At 38.7% G+C, this 16,443-nt stretch overlaps 1 protein-coding gene across 4 annotated transcripts in view; it reads left to right on the top strand.

Moving 5' to 3' along the window:
- The first annotated feature begins 7,131 nt into the window (after positions 1-7,131).
- Positions 7,132-16,443, top strand: part of RPS6KA3 (ribosomal protein S6 kinase A3) — a 109,432-nt gene continuing 100,120 nt past the window's right edge. For 3 of the 4 annotated variants that reach the window (XM_081276817.1, XM_081276820.1, XM_081276816.1), the window contains exon 1: positions 7,220-7,655. In XM_081276817.1, coding sequence (XP_081132943.1) covers positions 7,587-7,655 — 69 coding nt within the window. In that variant the 5' untranslated portion in view covers positions 7,220-7,586. The other variant, XM_081276818.1, reaches the window with a different exon arrangement.

The following is a 16,443-nucleotide window of genomic DNA, read 5'->3' as shown; positions in this document are numbered from 1 at the left end:
TTATAATTATACATAATAGGGGACTTTATTCTGACATTCATAAATGCATGTAACATAATTTGTTCCATTTCAGTCACCAATACTTTCACTTTCCCTCTCCTCTTCTGTCTCCCTGATCCCCTTCCTCTATTGTATTATCCTTCCTTCTATTTATTTAATTTGTACACTATAGTTATATATAAAAATGGGATGTATTGTGACATATTCATACATGAGCATAGCATAATTTGGTCAACTTCACTTCGCAGTTCTTCCCTTTTGCCCCTCCTTTTTCCTCCCCATTAGTAACCTGCCTCTATAGATCTCCCTTCTATTTTCCAGAGGTCTCCTTGTATTTATTTTTCTCTCTAGCTTCCACAAATGAAAGAAAATATTCAACCCTTGACTTTCTGAGTCTGGTTTATTTCACTTAGCATGATATTCTCCAGTTCCATCCATTTACCAGCAAATGACATTACTTCTTTTTCTTTTTCTTTTTTTATGGCTGAACTCCATTGTGAAACACTACTTCTTGCTAATAGTATCTAGTGTTAAAATGAAACAAGATAATGTATGTAAACCATTTAACAGTTTGCAAGCACTCAATAGTCCTTAGCTGCTACTAATATGTATTTAGTATCCTTAGGATTATAATGATGATTAAAAAGATTAATACATGTGAAGCACTGATGATAGTGCTTGACACAATAAGTACTCAATAAATGTCTGTGACTGTCATCATAACCATCATTATAAAAACTGGTAGTGTTCAAAACTGCCAATAAGACTTCCAATTGCTTTATTCTGGCTTAAACATGAACTTGCTATGTGTATGTAGTTTTTTAGGTGGGGTCTCTTAAATTTTCAAATAAAGTCATTTACCTATAGAATCCACTCCTTGTTTAGTAGACAGTTTTACAATTTGTCTTTTTTCAAAGGAATTCCTTAATGTTTATGGCCCTCTAAGATATTTATCTCAATATTTATTTATTTATTTATTCATTTATTTATTTATTGGTACCAGGGATTGAACTCAAGGGCACTCGACCACTGAGCTACATCTCCAGCCCTATTTCATATTTTATTTAGAGACAGGGTCTCACTAAGTTGCTAAGAACCTCACCATTGCTGAGACTGGCTTTGAACTCCAGATCCCCCTGCCTCAGCCTCTGGAGCCACTGGGATTACATGCATGCACCCCTGTGCCCCATTTATCTTAATCGTACTGCATACCAGAAAACTGACTTGAAAATAAGCTACTGAAATTGTAATCAATGTGTTGTTTGATGAAAATGTACTTTATTTATATATGTGCCATAATTAATCCATGACCACTTTTTCCAGCAATAGACCTGATTTGACACTGCCTAACTCACAACTTTGTGACTAAAGTTACAGATTTCCCAAGCACCAAATTGGGATTTAGCTAGCAGCCATGGAATTGAGTTCTGTTTAATTCTATAGTGTCACTTCCAGTTGAGGTCTGGTCAAGGGATGGTCTTAAATGCAAGTCACTAAAAAAAAAAAAAATGATAGTTTTCTTAAAGAAAACTCAAATCTACATTCAAAAGCACAAACACAAACTTTAAATAAAATAACTGGAGCTGGGATTATGGCTCAGTGGTAGAACGCTCACCTAGCACATGTGAAGCGCTGGGTTCAATCCTCAGCACCACATAAAAATAAATAAATAAAATAAAGGTATTGTGTCAAACTACAACATATACATATATGTGTTTTTAAAAAATACAATAGCAGCCATATTCTAAAGCAATAGTCCCATAAAGTTTTGGAGTTACTTTTTCTTTTGTCCTGTGGTGATGAGTAGGAACTGGTGGTCTTTGGGTTTTGCTTCAAAATGGTTTGTGGACTGAAAAATATTTGAGAACCACTGTTCTAACTAACCAAAGAAAATTGATAGTTATAAAACAGGAATGTTTATCCCCTGGAGGAATACTTCATACCATGATTTTTGCTTAATGTTAAAGCAGTCACTTTTAATATCATTTTGAGAATGAAACTTTAATGTATTATCTCCCTCTTATGAATTAGTGTTTATAAACAAGAACATTTAGACAGTCTTTTCTGTTCCAGTAAAATGAAAACTGAAGGAAAAAAGTAGCTTATTAAATCTCCAAGAATGGCTTCTCAGTTCCTTGTCAAATCTCAAAGCCCCATAATTCTTTCCCTTCAAACAACTCTGAGACAAAATGACACCTCTAAGGATTAAACATTTTGGAAACCAATAAAGAAGAAACATTAAAGCATGCCTGACACAGGCTCCATACTTCCCTGTTCCTCCCATCTTCCCTACATGAGTCAGGTAATGTTAACTTTGAATCAGACATTTGTTAGTTTCTTTTGAGCATTATATAAACAAGGTTTTGATCATAGCCTATGAGGCAACTGACCTGTAATCATTTACATTTCAACACATGTAGTTTGAAAAACAGAACAGTCAGTTACTCTTACATGCTGTTTTATTTGAATTCCACAGGAAGTTACTCACAGTATCTTTTTTGTGATATAATAGTGCCCCAAAAAAACAGATCATACTACAATAAAATGCTCATACAACAAATGGAAAGAGATAACTTTCAAGAGTGCCATATTTCAATTGCACTGTGTATGTAGTAGTAGTTCCTGTCTGAAGCTGCTAACAATAGCTCCATTTTTTGAATGCTTTCTAGGGGGCAGACACTGTGTTTAATGTTTTACAGACTTTATCTCCACTTAATCTTCCCAAAAATCCTATGAGGTATTATTATTCCTATTTAAAAGGGGGGAAACTAAGCTTAGTTTGCAAATATTTGTTGAACAACTACTATATACTAATCCCTTTCTGGGCAAAGTTGAATCTTAGATAAAAGAACCTGGAATTTCGACACAAGCTCATCTCTGCTCTTACCATGACCCCATCCTACCTTACTGGAAAGAATGTTTAAAAAAAAAAAAAGTTAATTTATTTGTATCATAGGATGTCTTTACCTTAGTTCCTTATAGATTTTATTAATGTATTTCACCATATATCAGTCTAAAATCATTGAACTTCATGTCTGGAGGTAGAGAAGATCCTTACATTTTCCAAAATTTGAATTCTCTTAAGTAAATTGTTCATATAGATGCCAAATTAGTGGTGTGTGTGTGTGTGTACATGCTCATATGCTCATACAACAAATGGAAGGAGATAACTTTAAAAGTGCCATATTCCAATTGCATTATGTATGCAGTAATAGTTCCTTTCTGAAGCTGCTAACAATAGCTCCAAAACCAGAGCATGGTACATGGTAGGCAAGTGCTATATCCCCAGTCCTGAAAACTATCCCCAGCCCCAGGTACTTGAGATTGGATCCAGGGCCTCACATGTTAGGCAAGTGCTCTACCAATGAGCTTCATACCAGCCTCCTTTTAAATTTATATTGAACAGGGTCTCCCTACGTTGCCTAGGCTGGCCTCTAACCTGTATTCTTATTGCTTCAGCCTCCCAAGTAACTGGGATTTCAGGCATGCAGTACTATACTGAAAATATTCTTAATATTTTTTTCAGAATTTTCAAGGAAAAAAATCACATCCATGAAAGATATGCCATCACTTATTATCTTAAAGTATTGTCTCATGTGAGACAAAATAGGAGTCTAAATCTTATCTTTCTCATTGAAAAGAAATAGTCCTATTGATTACTTTTTTCTTTTTTGTGAAAAATAAATATGCTTTAGATAATGTAAAAGGAAAAGCATTTTCCTGGAGGTGATGAGTACATTTAGTGGATTTTCTATAGTAGTGACACATCTGTATCTATATAGCCATGAATTTGGGATATATGTGAGGTAGACATTGCATCATAAGCCATAGTTAGTCATTTTGCAACTTTTCCAGACTGAGGAAATTCCATTTTTGAACAAATGTTATTTTGTTAAATAAATGCCCATTTAAACTTGTATACAAAGGTTATAATTATAGCAGGAAATTGTTGGGGGCAGAGGAGGTTAAATCTAGTTGTCCTGTCATGCATTAGGAATGATTTCTTGGAAACCTAGTTCAGATTTTTCTACTGAGGTTTGCTGTTTCCCCTGCTGTAGGAGAAAGTAATGACTTTCCAATATTTTGGCTCTGGAGACTTGGGGTAGAGAGATCAAGAGATAACTGAATCAGCCCTTTCTTCTGATTTTGCCTTGACAAGGCCAAAAAAGACAATGGAATCTGAAGATATCACTTAAAGTTATAGGACTTGTAGGAATACATAAAATGCTCAATATCAAAAGAAAATTCTACAACAGTACTGTCTTATAGAATTATAGTGTGAATCTTGACAAGTAAGCCACATATGTAAGTATACATTTATAGTAACACAAAAAGGGTTTTTTAAAAAGTGAAGTTAATTTTAATGAAATAGTTTAACCCAATACAAAATATCATTTCAACATGTGGTAAATGTAAAAGTTATTAATGACATACTTTGCATTCTTTTTTTTAACTAAAAAAGAATCTGCTATGAATTTACACTTACAATACCTCAATTTCAATTGGTCAACCTCGTTCTTTTTTGTGTGGTGCTGGGGATTGAACCCAGGGTGGCAAGCACTCTACCAACTGAGCTATATCCCCAGAAGTGCTCAGTTGCCATACGTGGCTAGTGCTTACCTTATTAGCGTTTGCAAGTCTAGAGATAGGAGATAACTATTATTTGAATAGTTACCCTTCAATGGTCGAGGGAGTAACCCTGCTTAGGGCAACATCAACTTCTATGTTCAAAATCCTCCAGCCTTGTTTGATTTTTTCCCAAATTCCCCAAACAAAGAAAATTGTTGCATCACTAGATTTAATAGAAGAAGTAAAAGAAAAAAGCTTCTTGTTAACAGTAAGAAAACTCTTTTCTTTCAGGGCAAAGGGAAAGAGAATACAGTGTTTTTCTCAATCAAATCACAAATACTTTTCAAGTTGATCCTTTGTGCAAGGCATTTGTGGTAGTGCTATTACCCATTGTTAACAGTCCATTTAATGCTTAATTTCCACAATATGACCACTGCTCACATTACTTTTACAGATCACTTTGTTTAAAAAGTTATTCCTCTTGGTTCTCAAGGTAAACAGAAATGAATAAAAGTTGACACTGAAAATGGCATAGAATTTTCTTTATTTTAAAAAGGGTATTTCATGCTTTGTGTGCAGTAATTAGCACTGGAAAGTGTTAGACACATAACTGTCTTCAACTATGTTGTGTTTTTACTAAAGTAAGAATATAACTGGATTAATTGATCACTGGGGAGCTAATTTACCTTAAACCAACCAAATTGACGAAGTTCTTTTTGCTATGAAGATGATAATGTGGCCTGGCAATGTAAATGAAAGATAAATTAAGCATTCTGTACATAAATGCAAAATAACTGCACAACTCCTTATCTTCAAATTTCTGCTAGCAGAAGCACGTTTTATCATCGGGAATTACACAAAGAAGGCACTACCAAATTAGCTGAGTTTGGACACACCCAGGTTGGATTTGCAGTACCATTCAGGTATGTTGAGGGAAGTGACAAGACCACAGAGCCAGGTGGTCCCGTCTGTCCTTCACCTCCACCATCAGATTGAGCCTGTCTAGATGTTGCCCAACCTGAACTGTGGCCCCTGAGTCCAAGGCTGAGGGACAGGCCACCTATCAAGGATTTCTAGCTGCCTTCTCAGACTCTCTAAATAGTTGGTGCCTCCCCCACCCACGAGGCTCCTGGGCCCTGAGTGTTAAGGGGTGCGTTGTTGAAGGCAACAAAAAGAGCTCCAACCACCTGCTTCTTGAGATCCAATGAGAAACTTTACACCATCCGCACAGACCTGGCCGGCTGTGTGTGAGTCTTTAATCTCATTCTCACACCTGCTTAGGGAGGAAGGCTGGGGATCTCCAGGTGTCTGTGCCCTGGGATGATGAAAGGAAGTTGTTAAAAGGCATACTAGGGGAGCGCAGCGGGGGGACGCGCTGTGGTCGCCAGGCGTGGGAGGATCTGACCGCTTTAGCCAAGCCTCCAGGGACTGAAAAGAGGCCGGCTCAGAGATTTCCCTCTGCTTTCTTCCCTTCCCCTTACAGGGCGGTTGGCCAGGGTCTACATACAGTAGCTTTCCACTCAGGCTGGGGACTTTTACACACTTCTGCCTGGGCGCACTAAGCGTGTACCTGGTTTGGTAAACCAGGGGTCGAACCCTTCCGGAACCCAGTACGGACGCCCGGGCCTCTATCCGAGAGTACTCCTTCTCTTCTCGGGGTTGATTGCCGGCTGAGGTTTCCTTAACTGGGGCTTCCCCATCTTGAGCAGGAGGAGGAGTCAGAACCCCTCCCCTCCCTTTCTCCTCCTCCTCCGCCCACGACCAGCCTGATTTTTTAATCTAATCTTTTATTTAAAGTCAACAGAGAAGCAGGAACCCCGCACTCCTGCCTACAAGACATTTTAATAACTCCCCATTTCTGCCGAGAAGGGCAACCTTAAGGAACCTCCTTGCTTTCTGCTTTAACACTTAGGTAGCAAGAGAGGGAGGGCGAGAGTCTGGGCTGAAGATCCAGGGCTCTACATACTTAGGGAAAGGTACTGGCTTTGTTGGGTTAGAGGGGCGACTCAAGGAGGACGAATGGATCTCAAATAAAAATTCAACACAATAGCATCAACTTGGAAAGCCTTGAATCAAATCAGAAGCCAACCCCCTGTGGGGATTCCAGGCACGAAGCTCCCCGAGTCCGGGGGTGGGGGGCAGGTGAATGCCCGGCATGTGACCCTGGAGAGGGAGGATCTTGGGCCATTAAGGGATGTGCTCATAGACTAGGCGCGCCTACACGCACCCCCAGAGGAGAAAGGCCTAAAAGTCATTTCACGCCTCCTTCTTGGATCATTGGCACGGGACTGCGCCCCCCGGCGCCTTGCCTATCTTCCTCTCTATTTGGGCGGGGACCACTGTTCTCATTCCCAAGAAGCCTCAGATCTGCTTGGACCCGTGGCAGTTAAAGGCGCCCAGTTTTTCGTTCCTCCTGTCTTTCCCATTTCTTTCCCCCGCCTCTTGCCGACGCCCCCAGATCTCTTGGGCTCGCCCTTCCTGAAAGTAGGCGAGGCCCAGAAGCTGAGGCTGGGGCGAAAAGGAGGGTGGGGGTGGGAAAAGGGAGGAGCGGAGCGCAGCGGCCCGGGGCAGAGTCTTCAGCTAGCCCCGCCCCTGGGTGCGCGCGGCGGTGGCGGCGGCGGCAGAGCCTCGCTCTGAGAGACAGGTATCGCTTAGGCGCCATGTTGTGAGCGGAAGTGGGGGAGCGCGCGGCGGTCGCTGTTCTGCTGGGAGCGGGCGCGGGAACCGGCGGGAGCGGGGGGCGGAGCCGTAGTCCCGGCGGCGGAAGGAGGAGAGAAAGAAAGGGGCGAGACCCGGTGCCCAGCGGTGGCGCGAGGCTCTTGCTTGGCGCGCGGGCGTCTGTGGCCAGGCGCTCGCATTCGGGCGGTCAGTGTCGGCGTCGAGCTCTCTCTGGGGCCGCCGCCGCTATTGCTGCTACTGCCGCCGCTGCCGTGGGGCTAGGGCGGCGACGGAGCGGGGCCGGCCGCGGGGCGGGCGGGGAGGGAGGAGGCGGTGAAGGCGGCGGGCAGGGGGGGAAGATGCCGCTGGCGCAGCTGGCGGACCCGTGGCAGAAGATGGCTGTGGAGAGCCCGTCCGACAGCGCTGAGGTGAGTGCAGCTGGGCGGCTAGGGCCGGCGCGCCTCCTCCCCGCGCCCCCGCGGACTACCTCTTCCCCGGGAGCTGGCCACTCGGTCCCTTCTCTCTCTCTCTGGTGTCTGCCCCGGGTGCGGGATTCCGGTTTGGGTTGTTGGGTTGGTGTGTTTGCCCGTCTGTCTTTTCCTCATCCTCACCCAGGGGTCTGCCAGTGTGGTGGCGCGTGGGGTTTGGAGTGGGTGCTGGGGCTTTGCAAGAAGCTGATTTTAATCAACTTTGCGTGGGGGAAGCAGGAGGCGGAACGGGGGCCGGCGGGGAGTTGAGAAGTTTGGCCCTGGAGGGTCGAGGGTTCCAAGGACCTTGGCGACTTTGCGGGGTGAGGGAGTTCGCGGGGGAGCCGGACTCCAGTCCAGCCCAGGGGAAGGGAGTCGCTGCCTGGAGAAAGGCGCGCCTGGGCAGGGGTGGCGATTCATGGGGGTTTCAGGTAAGGGGTGCAGGACTGCCGAGTATTTTGCCTCCCCATCTGTAGCAGCGATTCCTGCTGCTGCAAAGGAGAAAGTGGAAGCTTGAAGTCCTCCACCCCAACCCCCAGGTTTCTGAGGTCACTGAGCTTGAGAACCCCATCCCTGCGAGTTTAAACTTGAGCTTCCTGTCCGTGGAGGTGAGCGGGTAATATTCAAGATCAGCGCCCGCCGTAAAGGGCTTCATAGTTTCATAGTCCGGAATCTGGTGACTGTCCCTGAGACACCCACCCGAGTGCCAGAAAACCCAAACTATATCCCCACCGGGTAAAACAGAATTTCCCCGGACACATCGCAGCCCTGAGCTTTTTGCAGCCTCTCTCATCCCAGAACCAACTCGGGGTCTGCGAAAATAATCCAGACAAGACTCATTCCAGGGTATCAGCGCTCCGCTCCGAAGTGGAAAATCAATTCCTGATGGTGGCGCGTCTGTGATTCTTCCTTCTTGACTTTTTGCTGTCTTCTTTCCTCGCAGCGGACTTTGGGGGATTAGAGGATGATAGGCTGCGTGTGTGTAATAGTTACTGAGTGAGTGACCCCATTTCTGGAAAGCATGACTGAAACGCGGGGGTGGAATGGGGCAAGCTCCGATGAGTGGTGTACTTGGCGGCAGCCGCTGCCCTGCCGGCCTCCGCAGTGTGAGAGGTGGATAGGGTTACTGGTTACGTCAGTAAAACCGAGGCTCAGTTTGATCTGAGATGCGGGACACTTGCTTTCTCCGGTATGATAGAGGGGGAGGGAGATCAGTTCAAATCGCTTTTCAATGTTTTCCCCGGCTACCTCCACTACTGTAAAAAAATGTTTACTTGTTCATCTTAATGCAGAGTTGCAATAGTGCTTATGATTTATGCTTAATATTTTGCGACTTGGATCATGCTTTTAAAATCTAAATGTTACGCTTCGATAGGAAAGACATTGATATGTTGCCTTAAAAAGAAAAGTAAGAAAAAGGAATTCGTATTTTTAAGATTGCCAGAATTACGAGAATTTCATTTAAAATCGTTATCCAGTTTAATACTATAATTCTTTTGTAAGAAAATCAAATTTAGAATGCTTATCCTTCAAATGGCCAGTGTGAAAAACAGTGTGCCAAGGTCCAATTTTCATTTTTTTTCAGAATTTTTTTACATTAAAAACAAAAGGTTAATAAAATGTTCTCAAAGTGCTGAACTTGTGAAAGAAATTGAATTAACTTTGAGCCTGAATTTTTAGATGTAGACATTAACAACTGCAACACATGTTTATGTTTGGCATGTATTGATATGTAGGGGGAAATCATTTAAAATTCTGCCTTATCCTTTTTCAATATAGCATGCATTTAGGTAAGGAAGGTGTAAAACTAATATTCTTTAGCATCTACTATATACCCGGTAATGTGCTGTTTCATTTTATCCTTGCTATGACCCAGCAGGGGGATTATGGTTCTCATTGTTACAGATTAGGAAACCGAATCTCAGAAGTTAAGGGCACAAAGATTATACATAGTAAATGGCAGAGCCATAATTCAAAGCCAAGTGGATACATTTCATATGCTTTGCTTTATGTTAGGGTAGCTGCTTCAAATCCTTTGTGGAAAAATTCAGGATATAAATATGCCAGTAATTAGAGGTCATGTATTTTTCAGAAACAGATTATTGTAAGAGATCTCATTTGGTAAAGCCTTGTTATTTCAGTTACTGTCATGTTTTCCAAAACCTGGCAAATAGGATTCCACAATTTGCAGTTTGCAAAGATCTGTTTTTAATTGCTATTCTGGCATAAGGTATGTCAAACAGAGTGCATTACCTAGAATTATTAAAACTAAACTGGAACATATTGCCTTTAGATATTTTGTTTCCTTTGGTTGTTCAGCTGTTTCAAGTCAGTTCTGATACAATTTGGAAATATTGAAGCCAGTGAGGGAAGAGATAAGAGTTTTCACTCTGAGGTCTACTGTTATTTTATTTTATCTCCTCTCTAGTGTGTTCACATCAGAGAAAAAGTTTTATCTTATCAGAGTAACATTGAGAGTTTTAAAAATAGTTACTTGAGCAGGTACATCAAAATTTTTCTCTCCAGGATAAAAGATTTCAGGGTTGGTTTATATAAAATTTTATATTATGGTCTTATCTGTAGTATTCTGTGAACTCTTGAAAGCAGAGACACTTTTCTATCTCCACATCCTCAGCATTTAACATAATACGTGACATGGACATATTGTGGAATTAGTAAATGTCTGCCAAGGGAATCATGAAGGTCAGAAATAAGGTGAATATGAATCTTTTTTCTTATTTTACTCTTACATTGAAATATGAACAATTTAAAATACCCGAGTGCCTCACTAAAAATAAAAACATAGGCAGTTTCTTTATTCCTTTACACCAGCCTTCCTGCTTTAAGACCTCACAAGAGAGTCTCATGGTGTTCAAAACAAAAAAACCCTTGTGGTTGAACTCAAACATGGGTCAGAACATGATAGGCTAGAACTAGGCCGAATGTTTAAAGAAGCAAATTTAAGGATAATAAAGGAAGTACTGTGTAAGCAAAGTAAGGGTTGATGCAAGATAGAAATCAAAATCACTTCCTAAATGGTCTAGGTGAATTCAGAGCGCTTTAATGAGTTATTTAAAGATGCTAGTACATTTTGGGGTGTTTGACTGTTTAGGAAATGAATATCAAGGAGTGCTGGCTCTTCTCTTCTAAAAAAACCCTTGCCACTGCTGTTAGGGACAACACTTACTAGTTTGTAAGCCTAACTTCGATACTTTTTTTCTCAGCTGCAGTGGCTTAGGTATAAATGATAGTAAATCTAAACAACTTTCAAAATAGCTAAATTAAGGAGATTATTTTTGTTCTACAGAAGTTTCTTGTATAAAAATAGTCACAATACAATGTGTTGTATACAATGTGTTGCATAAAAATAACCACATCAACGTTCTTCAAAAGCATTGAAGAATTTTAACTATAAAAATATTTGATCATGGGCTGGGGCTGTAGCTCAGTGGTAGAGCACTTATCTTGCAGATGGGGGCCCTAGGTTTGATCCTCAGTACCACATAAAAATAAATAAACAAAGATATTGTGTCCATCTACAACTAAAAAACAATTTTAAATATTTGCTCACAAAAAATAAGATTCTTGTATTGGAGATCATCTTTAGTGAATGTGCAGTCATTCTAAACCTCAAGAGATGATGTAGTATTCTGTAATATAATATACAGCGTACTATAGAGATCCTGTAGTATTTCTATATCAAAATTATATAGGTTTCTTATATTTCATATGTAGGGACAATGTCCTATTAAAGTATTACCATTGATTTTTGGGGGGAAAAGATGTCTTAAGTTTCTTTTCTTTTCCCTATTTCATCATTGTTACTACCTTTCAGATTTTTTCTTTCCCCTAAGTGAAGATCTGAGGAGAGAACAGGTATTGTTACATGTCAACTGTCAAGTAACTGTGACATATTGCTGAACACTTCGTTGTTTACAGTGATTATAATATAGGATGCCGTTTTTTTTTTTTTTAATCTAGGAAAGTTTGCTCATTTTGGCAGCTTGATTTGTATGAATGGGGTAGATCCAAAATGTGAAACTTCTTGGGTGCATTTAAATTTTAAGATAAAGAATTAATTTTTTTTATCTAGCTAAAGAAACAAGTATGACAGATTTTGCCTTTTCTGTAGTATATTTCTGGAAATCACAATAAGTATATCCTATTTTTATATAAGAAGAGTGGCATAATTGAGGTATGCACTCCTGACCAAAGACTTAACATTTGGTAAATTATAAAATGATCCAAAATATAGCAGATCCTTTATCCAGATGTCTGAATTACAGAATAATTACTCTGAGGGGTTTTTTAAGATGATCATCCACTAAAAATTTCATACCATTGTGATAATTAACAAGATTTGCTCTACATTTCCATGCTCTGGGACATGTATCTGCCAGGGCGTAAATGATGGGTGAGGTCAGAGTGGCACAATTCACCCAGTGCAGACTGAATGTTTTAGATCTAATAGTTCATATTATAATGAAGGACAATGACATGTTGTTGGTCTTCCTAGTCTAGTAATGCGTAAGTGTAATAGTGCTCAGTATTTTGGTGGATAACAAGTTTTAAAGCATTAGGGTGCAGTTGTGCAAATATATATATATATATTACACATGCCAATCTAGAAAAAAAGGAACTGTATTTTAATGCCTAGCATTAGATATTATTTCCTTCCCACTCACCATTCAGTGTGTTCTTTTAAAGTTAATACAGGAACCTGTATCACTAATCTGGAACAAATATCAAATCTCAGATGTTCTGATTTATCAACTTAAGCAAAAGATATAAAAGCAAAGAAAAAAACAAAACATAATTTGTTAAGTAAACTGTCAGGATTTAACAGAACAAACTATATCTATATCTATCATATATATATATATATATATATATATATATATATATATATATAAAATAAAACAAGTTCAAGAGAGAAAATATATTTATATAGGACATAATGATAATTTACTACATTTGGCCTATTTTAAGATAATACATTAGTTACTTTTAATTAAGTATTTCAACTTTGCTTATCTCCTTAAAATTTAGAAGGAGTTTAGTGGGATAATTTGGATTGATGTCAAAATTTTAAAGAATATAAACTTCCGAGCATAAAAACTTGTGTTTGAGTCCTGGCTCTTGATACGTAATAACTTTTGTAATCTTATACAAGTTAATTAATATCTCTGTACTTCAGTCTGTAAAATAGTACCTCACAGTTGTGAAAAACAAATGAAATGGTATATATAAAACACTTGTTCAATACATGGTTTAAGTGTTTAATAAATAATACATAGTTCTTTAAGAGGGATGATTCATTCTGAGAAAGTTCTTTGTTTTCCTCATATTTTTTTCAGAATCAAGCAGAACAATAAAAATGATTTTATTGGTTGATCTGTGTAAACAGTCATCATAAAAAAAAGGACACAAAAAATAAAAAGACATCATTTACACCCTGGCAGATACATGTCCCAGAACATGGAACATCATAATACTTGAATATAGTTGTAAGGATTAAGTCTTGTCCTTCTTGGTCTTTCCTCAATATTGTCTTTTTTTTTTAATACTGGGGATTGATCTCAGGGGTGCTCAACCACTGAGCCACATCCCCAACCCTATTTTGTATTTTATTTAGAGACACGATTTCACTGAGGTGCTTAGTGCCTCCCCATTGCTGAAACTGGCTTTGAACTTGTGATCCTCCTATCTCGGCTTCCTGAGCTGTTGGCATGCGCCATCGCACCCAGCCTCAATATTGTCTTTAAAGGGAAAAAAGAGATAAAGAACATGGTGAAGAATATGTAAGGAAGAAGGAAGAAAGTATGGTCTAGGTTTTAACATTGCTCAAAATCGAAGGTGTCTCACAGTCTTTGACATGTCATGATTTAATGTTTTTTTTTCCTTCACACTACATAAAATAATATTGTATATGAAGAAATATGGAATATCCTGTGTCAACCTCTTGAAGATGGGTCCCAGAATAAATGGTTAAAGTCAATATATAGCATCAATACATAGAATTTTAATTTTCTTTCTAAAACATACCAAAACTAAGTATGCATACTTTTAAGTTTTAGGGTCAGTCAATTCTGTTAATTTCATTTTAGGAAAATAATATAGCACATCTCTTTCCCCATTACTACACATAAATTTAGTTATTTAGATATGCTATAAATACTGGGTTTCCCTGTCTAGAAAGGTAATCCTTTGGATTTTGTCTGTTATATGGTGTTGGTACTTAAGAAACAGTAAAATACTACACAGTAATTTTTAAACAGAAGTATCTAGAGATGTGATGTTAAAAGATATATCTGTGGGGCTGGGGTTGTGGCTCAGCGGTAGAGCGCTTGCCTTGCACATGCGAGACCCTGGGTTCGATCCCCAGCACCACATACTAAAATAAACAAGTGAAATAAAAGTGTTGTGTCCAACTACAACTAAAAAATAAATGTTTTTTTTAAAAATATATAGCTGTGCCCCAACAAGCATCCCCCTTCCAAAAAGCCAAGGGAGTGTGAAATAATCAAATAAGTTTGGGAAATATGGAGTTAAACAAGATTTAACCAGTATATTAACTGTATAACTTCTTAGAACTTCTAAGATAATGTTCACAATGAATCTGCAAAACAAATATATAGCCCACAGCATTTGAGATTTGATGTTGGCACCCCTTTTCATAAACTACCTATTGAAGTCTAAAAGGACACAAGTTGGGCTGTGGCTGTAGCTTAGTGGCAGAGCACTTGCCTAGCATGTGTGAGGCATTGGGTTTGATTCTCAGCACCACATAAAAATAAACAAATAAAATAAAGGCATGCTGTCCATCTACAACTTCCTAAAAATAAAAATTAAAGGACACAAGTGCTTTGCAGAATATGATTTTGAAAAGTCTGATAACTACAGTAAACTTATCTGGTATTGCCTAGAAATGGGCTGTTAGGTTTAATTGACTATCAAAGCTTTTTCTTTAACCATCAAGAGTTTTCATTTCATTTTGAATTAAAATCTTCCTAAATCATATGATAGTTTTCTTGCTTAATAGTGAACTAAAAATTTAAACATATAAAAATGGGAGTTCATAATCCGCGTGAATCAAATGTATGAAATATGTCAAAAGCTTTGTAATGTTTTGAACAACAACTAATAATAAATTAAACACAAAGTTAAAAACAATTTTAACTTTTATTCAATTTTCTGACAGCTATTGATCATAATCTACTTTAATATCAAGCTGGTTGTCCCTCCTATATGATCTCTACATTGACTGGCTCAGTACTCAGTTTGATAATATTCAATTTGAAAAAAATTATCTTTAATCATATGCCACTTTATTTTACTGTCCATTTGCTTACTCTCCCCCCCATTCTCCTTTTTAAATTAATTAATTAATTCTAACTTGCAGTTACTAGAGAATAGATAGCAAGGATTAATAGTATTTGATGCAGCCATTTTTAACATGGGAATGTTTTTACTTCATCTTTTTTAAGAAGTTACAGTTTACCAAACAATGTAAAATGGCATCCTTACCCTTTTGCTAGTATCTGCCCATCATGAACACACACCTCTGGGATCAAGATGATTATTTGGTCATACCTAATAATAAATGGTTATTTTATGTTCTTGACAAACCATAACAGAATGTTCAATTGCTGCCACTACCTGCTCTGCATATTTACCTTTCTTGAAGATGTCAACCAGAAAGCAGACTGCAAATGAAGTAAAGAACAGGCAGCTATAAGATGGAAAGCTAGCCTGCTGCCCCATTTGGAGACAACATATTGTGAGTCTTTTTGTTGTTGCTCTCATGAAATAGTGCCAGTTTCCTAAATATTAGGTATCCTACACTTATGTGAGAGATAAATCCAAAAGTACTTTTAGATTCTTGTCATTCTTCTCTCCTGTAGTATAAATATAATTAATGCCATAGTAAGTTAAATGAAATTTCCCCATCTTAATTAGTACATCTCTGGGGATGTAGCTCAGTGGTAGAGCACTTGCCTAGCATGTGTAAGGCCCTGTGTTTGATTCCCAGTACTGCCCAAAAAAGTCTTAGGAATATATCCATGGAATAAATTGATTTTTATAATCTTATATTTGTTTATGGTCTCATCTTTGAATCAGACCTGTGAGTTTAGCTCTGAACTTTTGGTTCACAAAGCTTGTAGGAAACTTGGTTCAGTCATTTGATATGTTAGAAACAGATGTCAAATGATAGACTGAAGCAAAAGATCGTTTTGACATTAATAAATTGAATTGCATCTCAAGGGCAGTGGTTTAGGAGAAGTCTCTTCTAGAAATCTTATAAAACCTATTGTAAAATCCTCAGCTTCTGAAATGTTATTTCCCATTTAGGAGCAGAAGTTTCTACCTGAAAACAATACAAAATAATAAAAGATTTACTTTACAAAATTTCTAGATCAGCATTGTTCAGTACATACAGTAGCCACTTGAAATATGGCCAATGTGACTGAGGAAATAAATTTTTCTCCCTTTCTTCTTTCTCTTTCTTTTTTTCATTCACTCATTTATTCATTCATGGTGCTGAGGATCCAACACAGGGCCTTATGCATGCTAAGCAAGTACTTTACCACTGAGCTATATCCCCAGCCCTGAATTTTTAATTTTAATTAATTTAAATGTAACAGTAACCAGTGACTATTGACTACCATATTGACCAGTACAGTCCTAAATTATAGATTGTACAAATTATACCCTTTTCCCCTACACCAGTGGTTTTTTTTTCAATTCT

This window comes from Spermophilus citellus, assembly GCF_964194105.1.
Source record: "Spermophilus citellus genome assembly, chromosome: X".
Lineage (NCBI taxonomy): Eukaryota > Metazoa > Chordata > Mammalia > Rodentia > Sciuridae > Spermophilus > Spermophilus citellus.
Note: the sequence above shows the minus strand (reverse complement) of the source record. Positions and strands in the feature narration are given on the sequence as shown.